This window comes from Empidonax traillii, unplaced genomic scaffold (assembly GCF_003031625.1).
Source record: "Empidonax traillii isolate 1590-97213 ecotype Southwest subspecies unplaced genomic scaffold, ASM303162v1 scaffold24:size2376012, whole genome shotgun sequence".
Lineage (NCBI taxonomy): Eukaryota > Metazoa > Chordata > Aves > Passeriformes > Tyrannidae > Empidonax > Empidonax traillii.
Window position 1 is genome coordinate 553,931 of NW_020955217.1, and position 10,919 is coordinate 564,849.

Here is a 10,919-nt window from a genome sequence, read left to right on the forward strand (position 1 = left end):
GTCCAGTTTCCCACACCTGGAAAAGCATACAGAGTCTGGCCATACTTAATATTTCTCTGTGTAAGCAGGGGAGATAAGGGACACATTTCCTCTGTGAGCTGCCACGTGTGTTTGAGGGCAGCCACACCTGTAGATCCTAGAGCAGTGGAGGGGGCAGCAAAGCAATGTAAGCCCTACAAAATCTCTTCACCGCTCTTCTAACCACATTGGTGGTCCTAGCTTCTGCAGGGGGGATCATGCTCATTGTCCCTGGAAATGGAGCAGTTATGGGTCTGCTGTTCTGGGAGACGATGTGGCGAGTTTTCATAAGTATCCCTAGTCTGTTCTTCTCTGCAAAAATACAGTTTCCTTAATATGATCATCCTCAGTTAATTAAAGTGAATATTTTTTGAGGTGAATGTAATGATTTGGTGTCATAATGACCCCCAGATGGTCAAGACCAGTTTTTTTTTAGTTAGGCAGGTACTTCCAAATCCTGCTTATTTCAGTATTACAGTTTAACACAGCAGACTGTATAGTCATTGATGCAAATGGCCTAGTGGAGTAAATGCTGTGACAGTTGCAAAGTTACAATTAATATTCCGGGGATAACTGTCATGATTCTCTGCGACCTGCCTGACAAAGACTATTTTTATAATTGAAGAAATTAGGTTGTGCTGCCTCCCCATTCCTGCACAGCACTCCCAGGATGATGCCTTTTTATAGACACCTGAAAGTGACCCTATTTAGAAATACCATTAAAGTTCTCTTGAGATTACATCATACCCTCCGCTTTTATTTTACTTTATTTCATCTTATTAAGCATACTATTTTCTGCCTCCTGCTTACAGCTCAGTCTGAGGCCCACAGTGGCTGAACTTCAAGCAAGAAGAATCCTTCGATTTAACGAGTATGTGGAAGTCACGGATTCTCCGGATTATGACCGTCGTGCTGACAAGCCTTGGGCCAGGTTAACTCCTGCAGACAAGGCAAGGGACAAATGTAGATTATAAGAAAATGCTTGCATCTGTTACTTTTGTGGAGTTTTCCTCTGGTTTACATTCTCTTGATGCCAGCATCACAAATGACATCTGCTGGAGACAGCGAGATTGTCATGGTACTACTGTGCATCTATTGCTTGCAGACAAGAAAAGCCACTCAGATACCCATGGAGAGCTATTTGCCACCTCTATTATGACAGTTCAGCCCAGAATTTCTGATCTTTTTTCCTAATTTTTTTAATTTTTAAATCCTTGCTTAGCCAGATAAATGGTTAGCAAAGGTGGCCCCAGCCTGTGGAACTCAGATGAATTCTGCCACCGAGGATTACTTTTGCAACTCATTTGAGTGAAAAAAGGTAGAATCTGCCTTATCCTCCTCAGGGATCTTGGCCACAACAGCAGTGCAGGAGCTGACCCTGTGCATGCAGTACAACTTCTTGGGAAGTTTGCCCCTAAAATGTACAGCTTATAGTTCCTCTGCCTAACTACAAAGGATGAGACAAAAGATTCTGTGACTCTCATTTGAAAAACAGATCAAAGATTACCATAAAATACTCTTCCATTTCCATCCTCTACCACTTAATAAAGGGAAAGCTGTAGGATTTAGTAGCAAAAAGTACTGACCCTTTTAGCAGTGGGTCTGAACCTGTTTTTATGGAAGTGCGATGAGATGTGCTTGACATGAAAAGTGGTATGTGGAAGCACACTGTCTTTTAGCTAAACATGATGAAGCACTGATTTTATTTCAGCTTGCATTTTTTTAATATTAATAATAAAAACCTGCCAGCTCATCTGACAGTCAAATGAGAATCTCATATCAAGTCAAGGTGGAGACATTAAAAATGTAGCCAGAAGTGTTTGTTGATGTTGTTTCTGGGAGGTGCTGAGCATTGTCTAGTCCTCACGTAGTGTGTGGGAGATTAGAGCACCCAGCTCCTCCACTTTGACTTGCACTTTGTATCAGCCAGGGCACAATGAACTATTAAAAACAATGGAGTTTTCTACCTACTTCAGTATAGCAGTTTTTAATTTCAATTCACTTTGTAATGAACAGGTGCCCAAAGCTGGTTCTGTGAGCCCCATGTTTGTTGGCCTTAGCAGAAAGGCATACCCAGGCTGCCTGGAAACTCCCTCACCCTTTTTTTTTTTTTTTCCCAGGGAAGTCATTCTTCTAACTCCAGTGGGAGCAGAAAATTGTACTGTAACTATATTAGGGAGCTGGAGCTCTGGTGTCTTTGCTGCTGATTTGGTGCTCAGAAATTGGTGCCCCTTTCCTAGCTATAACAGCAGTTTCGTGTAAGCATGCTGTTGTGGATAAACAGAACCATCCCCTGCTTAAAATGAAGTTTCTCATTTATGAGACTGCAGTCTGGTGATGCTATAATTTTATCATGCTGCTTGCCTGTTCTGCATTGAAAAGCATACACACCAGATGACATTTCTTTAGGGCTTAATGAAATGATACTGTCTTTATTTAAACTAGGGAAAGAGTAAGAATAAACTGCCATTTCCTTTCACAGTGAAGGTAGGAACGTGCGTGGCATAGAAATAAAACCCCTTGTAGTATATTAGAATATTTCAGAAATTATTACTTGATGAACTAAATTGTTTATCAGTCTCTTAATATAAGCAACAAAGCATTTACAAATGCACTGAATTTCTGCTGTTCCTCAGTATCTGCCAATTGAAAACACAAGCCTGAAATGTCCAAATATTTCATGTCATTTTACATAAAACTAATCACACCAAATGACTAATTCCACTTTAAAGCAATTGCTGAAAAAATCTTGCATTCCTGAAGACCTGTCTCCATTGGGGAGATAGAGACAAGGCCCCTGCTGTGTGCACGGTGCCTGTGCAGGCAGAGTGACTCAGGGGCTGTGCCTGGAGATACAACCCCCTGCTGACTGCATATTCATCAAGTGATTGCAAAATAACCCAATCCCTTGCCCGTTTTTGTCTGCAGGAAGTGGTGTATTTCATATTTCAGTAGGGGCTTGGTTCACCCACTGAAGTAGACTTGGTGTTTCTTTGTTTATTGTTGGTGCTTGATGCTTTGGGTTTCTTTGTCATGTAAGACTGCTTCAAACAGTTGTAATTGAAAAAAGTAATTCATGTTGATCAGAAATGTGTGAGAGCTGTGGATTATAGTAAGGGAGACTTGAAATGGGAACTGTAAGGAAACTGCAAGAGTAGGGCCAGGTTCCTTTCCTATTCATTACTTTCCTTAAAATTCATATTTCTTAAAGTTGCATATATCATTATTGTTTATTAGGCAGCAATACGGAAAGAACTGAATGAATTTAAAAGCACAGAAATGGAAGTACATGAGGAAAGTCGGCAATTTACCAGGTGGGTGAATCCCTCTTCTTGCATAAGTGTGAGACATGGGTATGACAGCAACCCTCTGCCTTTCTGCAAGTCCTCTGCAGTTGTGTCATTATTAGTATGGATTCCTACCATGAGTCCCCTTGAATTTCACCAGTGATTCTGTTAGAATTCCCAGTGTTGCTGATGCCATCTCTAGTTGATACACCAGTGAAGGTGACTGCAATGGATTGGTTGCTACACAGAAAAAGATTGTTTGGGGCATCTAAAAAATAGCTTGAAAGAACTCGGTGGTTCTCAGAGCTCAAGTTAGTAGTCCTAAAATGCACAAAAATAAAGGGATTTCCTTCTCTGGCAGCACTCCCTTGCTCATGAAAGCATACATTTTTGTAGATACATTTGCTAAGTGAAAACTAGATTATGTGTTGAACTTCAGAAAAGCCAGTGTTTTGGCGAGCTTTCTAAGGGTGGGCTCCTGGCAGCAGTTTCTAGGGAACAAGATAGATTCCCTTTTTGCCACTTCTAATCCGTTAATCTGGATTTGTTTTGTTTTCTGCTTTGGATAACATGAAGATGTTGTCTGAAGCATTATTGTTTTCAAGAGCTCTGAAGTGTCCATAGTTTTTAGCAGGCCTTAGAATTTGGCAGGTATTCCTAGGGGGAGGGAGACGCTTCCTGTCATCCCCATGGCACGTGTTCATGTTTCTTGGAAGTTACAGAGGCTGAAAACGGACACCAGCAAGCAAAACTTGATGTTAGGATCAGCCAACATGGTGTACATAGTATTTTTGTCTTTGCTTCTACAGAGAATTAAGTCAAATAAAACTAATTGCCTAAGACTGGGTCCTTTCTGTTGCAACCAAACTCAGGATCCAAGCTAGTGAGTGTGAATCTTCTAATTTAAGAGTGTATAACAGGAAAATTCACAATGGGATATAGGTGTTTCATGCATCTCCTGCTTCATTGCCTGATTTCACAACTTCAGTGATTTCTTTCTCACCAAAACATGGTGGGGTTTTTTTAAATAATAATGTAAAGTCACTTCTGTGTAGATACAGCATGAACAAAATAATTTTAAAGAAGTCAAACCAGTTTCACAGACAGCAAACCTAAGATAGGAGATGAACCAGGAGGCAAGGTTTTAATTTAGTGTCCCATTCAAACCATTAGAAAATGTTCTTTTCAAACCTGAAGATGTATATTTTCATTTGGCTTCTGATGCCATTGTCTCTTCAGCTACTAGGTAGTATATCTTTTCAGAATATATAAAAATACTGGTTTTAAAAAAAAGGACATCCCAAGGTAGAGAATAAAAATAGCAGTTATAGAAATCAACCCCCTGCTTACATTGTTGTGTTTCCTGAGTTGCACTACAATATCAAAGCATATGTACAGATAGGCATGAGTCATACAAAAAGAATTGGACATTTTTTAATGAGATTCAAAACCAGTTAAGACTTATTACAGTTGGATTCTTGAAAGCTGAGCCAGGAATCCAGTGGAGTGACAAACCAGTTAAAAAGTGAATTATTTTTTTCAAGGAGGGCCTTAGAAAATGGAGTAAAAAATAGGCACAGCCAAATAATGGTAAATATAAGCAATGGTTCCATAGGGTCCCCAAAGAATTTCAATGTGAGAGAAATCAGGTTCTCTCTGTTCCCTCTCCACCCTCTTTTGTTGCACTGATCATGTTGTAGAGTCACTGCACAGAAGTCAGAAGAGTAACACTAGAAAAAGCTAATTAAGAGCAAAATAAGATGCAGATGTTTTAAGTTAATTGCAATTTTGAAAATAAAAAGAAATCCCATTTCCTCTGGGACCTCTCATTAAAAATTATGTAGTTTCTGCTACATTTGGATTGATTTAAAAAAGTGATTTAAGAAAACCAGAGACAGAAATCTCTAGCTAGAGATATTGATTCTTTCCAAGGAGATCACTGAAGTAATGCAAACTAAAAGGCACTTGCATTGGCAGCTGGTTAACAAAGCCTTATTTATCAAGTTCTGTGACAGAATGAGACAACAAAGCTACTTACTAAACAAAAAATAGTTTATAGGATATGGTTTCCTATATTATTACAGATTAAATTTAAGATGCTTTAATATTATAATCAGTACTTACAACATATTTGAATTGTTAAAATTTTATATTAAACGTGAGAAATTAAAATTGTTCATCATTTACAGTAATGACTGTCAGTTTAACTGGTTTTCTACTCCTAGTAATTTGGACTGATTCTTTCTGTTATTTCATAAGAGAATCCAAGAAACCAAGTTTTTAAAAATAGAAGAATAAATAGAAGTTTGGAAAGAGGTTATTAGTAGATGTTTATTAAGTGTTTCCAATGGAAATGCTATATATAGTCCATTATATCGTTCCACACAAATACAAAAATCCTGTGTCTTTTTTGCAATCCACTATACCCTCACTTAGCAGAAGAGCTGCATACTTGTGAATGTCAGCTTTTGTGTACACCTCCTTTATTGGAGAAATGCATCCCTGTATTGTACTGAATCAGCTTGTAATGTGAGGTGGCATGTGGCTTGTTTTCTCTTCTCTGGAACTGTTAAGAGAAAATGTGTCAAACAAAAACTTAGATAAATCCATTGCATTACATGCCTTTTTTCAAGCTGTTGCATCTTTTACTACTTCATGGACAGATACATTTTATAAGCCATTTAAAGAGATATTTATGTCTGGTGATCGATACACTGAGAACCTGATAATAGTGGCCGCCTTACCCTTTTGCTTGGATACATTACATTTAAGATGAGTTAGAATTTCAATTGCTGTAGGTTTCCTAACTTATTGTAGAAAAGGCTGGTGACACCTTTTGGAGCAATCCACCTCTCTAGGCATCATACAGGCATTCTGGAGCAATGTACATGCTCTACCTAAAAGCATAAAAAACAATGAAGTATATTTGGGCCTTCATGTGCCTCAGCTGTTATTAGGAAGAAAGCATCTGCACTGCTACAAAATTTGTTGCTTACTTTAAAAAAATACAGCATTTTTGTTAGCTTCATTTTGCACAGGGATTAAACCCCAGAAATTTAAATCTTATGGTTTAGCAAAGCTTTTTGCATAGTAGCTACTGTCATCCAAATAGTGGATGCAATTATGGGTAGATCTATATGGGCAAACAAAACAGACTGGACGTTGTTCTCTGGCCCTGAGGCAGGCTTGGCATAGCTTGCATTCATACAGTTGGTTGACCCAAGCCAAACCATGCCAGGGACCACAGTGACAGGTTAATGGTATGGACAGACAGTGCTTGAGCCACACCAAATCCCTGTTTGGTTTTATAAGTAGAGAGAGAGATGAAGAGCGAGGGATAATAGGTATGCCTCTAAACCCACATAGACCAGGAAAATCAGAAATAATTCTGTTTGGGCCAAAAAAGTAAACAGCTATGAGAGCAGGATGAGGATCATGTTCATAGTCAGTTGAAATAATATAATTCCAAGCTTTTTAATTTATCTTTTCAGGTTTCATCGTCCATAACTGTTTGACCACATCCAGTATTTCATGTAACAATTTTCTTTGGGGAAATCATTGCATCCTGAAGATCTGAGATTGCACTGGAACTTGAGTATGAGTGTGCGCTACAGCTTTCCCTGACATTAATGAAGAAAGTGGCCCTCGTCATTATAAATGGACAAATGATTTGTCTAGGAGGAGAACCCACGCGAAGCATTTGTCCGTGTTCAGACAGACCACGGTTCTGTGGCTACTCCACATAGACAAGTCAGTGGACTTCTTCATCAGAGCTCCACAAGTCAGGAAGTGCTGAAGACAATCGCTTGAGAGCCTGCTACCAGGAACTCATCAGATTTCATAGGGTTGTGACTGAGGGTAACTGAGAGGGAGGGAGTGTGTGAAAAGGACTGAGAGCTGGGGGAAGAGAGTCTTCGCTTGTCAGTCCACAGAGAAAAGTGGAATGGATGGAACTGCCTAATGATGCACAGTGGGGAGAATTATTTAAAGAGGAAAAAAAAAAAGAGTGTGTGAAGCAACTGTGCATGTTTTGGTTTTTTTTATTTTTTTTTTAGTGGCTGCAGCCTGTCTTAAAAAGACGGCAAGCCATAAGTCCTCATGTCATCAGTACTTTTAGTGAAGAACTGTCATTTTCTTTGGTGCCAGTAAATACAGTTGCCAGAAATTAGTCCTAGTATAACTCATCTGTCTTTTTTAAAATCCCAGTGTGCATGCTTCAGGAAAATACATTGAACGTTCATACAGAACAAGCCACGTAATTTTTGGTTTTTATTGTTGACATACTCTGTATCCTCAGAAAGACATAAACAGGATTTGAAGAACAAATAACATTCAGTGAAATGTTTCATGTTTAGAAACACTCCTTGCTGTCTGTCACTTGCCATTCAAACCAGAGGGATCATTATCTTTCTCATTGTGGCAGGCAGTGGTGACTTTGACATCATGCCAGTGTGAATAAAATTAGGCACAGAAGTCTTTGCTAGTATGCCTGAGCAGTGACTAATGTGACTTTTTACATTTAAGGACTCTTGCATTGCTTTGAGGAAGAACTCCCAGATGAATCAGTATGTCTTCAGCCAGTGGTCCTGTAAAAGTGAAAGGGAAATCCTTGGAGTGTCTGCAGCCTGCTTTTGTTCAGTGTGAAGAATGCTTCTTAGATTCGTAATTTTTTATACTATCTTGAAATTGTATATGTGAATACAGTACTATTAAAATTAAGTGGTATGGAGTGTGAAAGGCAATACATGATTTTTCTAAGTTGGCCCAAAGGCTCGTTAAAAAGCCTATGGCATTGTTTACACTAAGAAATTATCTGTCTTATATTAGCACTTATTTATCCTTTGATTAATGTACACAACATTTGGGGGGTGGGTCTGGAATTCACATACGCATACTTTTAATGCAGTATTACAGTATATTTGCTATTTATCCTTTCTAATGTGTGTACATATTACAATTTATTTTTGTCTTCTATGTGCCCTGTTCAGTTTTTAATTATGAAGTGTAAGTATTTCTTTTTCTGGCAATAAAAGGTCTGTGTAGATGTGATTTTTACCTCAGTAAACCTGCCGTAGATTCTTGTGGAATGTTTTTAGTTTATAAAATTGAAGTTTGTTGTTTTAGATGTCAGCCTAAAGGCAGAAAGGAGATTTGGTGGCTAAAATTAGATATCCCTCTTCAGTGCTATTTTACAGCAAGACCAGGTTTGCATAAATGGGGTGGATTATTTTAGCAAAGAGGACTTCTAATAAGAGGAGAGTGCGTTCCAACAGCCGTCACTCTATTATTTTTAAAGAGATTGGCAAACCTTTTTTAAAGAAGATTTTTATGACAATAGGATCCCTTACTATTTTAGTAAAAAAATCTAATGAGGTTCAAGGCCCGAAATATCAATAACCAAATAAAATAATCATCTACATGCTTGTAGCAAAGAAAAGCAAGCAGCATCTTCCTTTTTTAATGGAATCAATAAGAACCATTAGGATTCCATTTGCAGAAAACAATTTAGCTTCTGGGAGGTCCATCGTTTTATAAATATAGAAGCACCACTGACATCAAGGAAGCAGTGAAAATGTATTCTTTGGCACTACATCATGCAGGAATTATCAAGCCATTAGAGTTAAGGGTTGTCAGCAATTCTGGTACAATGCTAATTTTTATTTTTAGAATTCGATGAGTAAACTTAAAGGTTACACTAGAATACTTCTGCTTAAACTTTTTTTTCTTTTTTGGCTGATGTTGCCAAATTTAGAAATGTGTGTCTAAAATCATATAAAGGTCTACTATGTTGACTTTGAAGTATAAAACATATTATTTCACTTCAAAGGAAATGAGTGAAGCAATTAAATAGACCTCAGTGTTGCCTTAATCATATTGAAACACTTGAAAGCAGCCAAGATACTAAAGGCAGAAAGATAGCTGTTGCACAGGCAGAATAACTTGGACAAAGGTAAGGTCAGACTGTATATGCTTTATATAAGACAGCAACTCCACTCACATGCCAGGGTACATAGGGGTTACATAAGCAAAGTAAAACTTGCTAAACTCTTAGGATGAAGTGAAATATTTGACTTTGCAAGAAGATATTCCTCTGTTCTAGGCCTGGAGCGTGAATGGAAAGTCATGTGCTGCCTTTTCATTTTATTAGTTAAAACACAAAGGTGAGGATACAACTTCTGGCTCAGACTTCTTCAAGCTGCACTATGTCATAAGAAATTAGGATACTTAGGTGAGGTATCACTTTTAGGCTTTTCCTATCCTCCTTCTAGGGTTGGAGGTTTTTTTAAAGTATTCACTACAAGCCATTGCTAGAGGCAGAAAACTAGCTTCAATGGAGATGCTTAGTTAATTTTTAATTTCTTATTATTTTGATGATAATCAGATACATTCTTTGACCCACAATTCAGCAAACTAATTAAGCAAATTTATGTAACTGGACAAAAAGATTTGCCTTTATTGAAACTTATGTAAAAATGTAGTATAGTTGCAGAATTAGAACTATAAACTATCCACTGTGTATTATACCCACACATAGACATAGAATTATATATACTATTTTTATATTCTAAAGATCAACTGGCAGAAAAACAACAGCTGGAAAGTGTTATCCATGCAATAAAAAATGAGAATTTGGTATGTCACTATGTGAAGTGAAGCAAGTTTGCTTTACCTTATTGAGGTGCCTGAAGTCTGTTTCTGCTGCATCTTCTAGCCCTCTATATTGATGATTTCAAATGTCTTCAAGTTGCATCAACAGCCCATTGGAAAAATAATACGCCATATACTTGTATGTGGGGTCGCATGCCTGTTAGAAGATAAAAATCAGGATAAGTCCTGGGAAATTAATGAGTAGTCCTTGAGGAAAAAATAAAAATATGTTGAAAAGGCAAAGAAAAAATAACACTTTCCATGCAACATATAGTACAGTCCAGCTGGCTAATAGGGAGCAGTGTGTTAATTTTTTATCAAACTGGACAAATCATTTAAATGCCATCCACTACATATGACAAACCTTACACATACCTAATGTTACACAGAATCATATATGAACTCAGATGTCTACAGCCACACAATGAGAAAATGAGTAGCTTGAAGTAGTGGTTTCTGAAATTACCTCATATATCTACATTTATCAGTAGAATCATGCATCAAACCATGTTGCTGTGGGAGCAAAAGAATGGATGCTTAATCAAATCCTAATTTCTTCTTCACATAAAAAATTTAAATGGTTCTACAATGTCTCTTGTCTCTCTCCTTTCAGGTAATACATATTAGTCTTTTTAACTGAAATACAGGCTATATGAATTTTCTCAAATTGCGATATATATTTTACTCAACAAGTAAAAAAAAAAAAATAAACCAAATGCTAATGATTACTTAAGCTAAATACCATTTCAGCCGGTGATTTGAAACATGTTAGGACCAGGAACACCATCTCTTCAAAATCACTGAAAGTATTCATGGCCATTTTTAGGTCTACAAGACTGCATTTATCTGTTGGGTTTATCATTTACCTACAGTTGTCCATGTCCCTTGCTGTGGTGGCCTTTCCTGACCTCTGATGTGGTGTGGGGCAGAGCAGTCCCACCACCTGCTCTGGCCACACTGAGTACC

At 37.8% G+C, this 10,919-nt stretch overlaps 1 protein-coding gene across 5 annotated transcripts in view; it reads left to right on the top strand.

Moving 5' to 3' along the window:
- PHACTR2 (phosphatase and actin regulator 2) overlaps positions 1 to 8,360 on the top strand; it is a 129,017-nt gene extending 120,657 nt beyond the window's left edge. For 4 of the 5 annotated variants that reach the window (XM_027904474.1, XM_027904499.1, XM_027904489.1 and 1 more), the window contains 3 exons: positions 831 to 968; positions 3,256 to 3,332; positions 6,797 to 8,360. In XM_027904474.1, coding sequence (XP_027760275.1) covers positions 831 to 968; positions 3,256 to 3,332; positions 6,797 to 6,812 — 231 coding nt within the window. In that variant the 3' untranslated portion in view covers positions 6,813 to 8,360. Of the gene's footprint in view, positions 1 to 830; positions 969 to 3,255; positions 3,333 to 6,796 lie in introns of those variants that run through there. The other variant, XM_027904509.1, reaches the window with a different exon arrangement.
- The last annotated feature ends 2,559 nt before the right edge of the window (positions 8,361 to 10,919 follow it).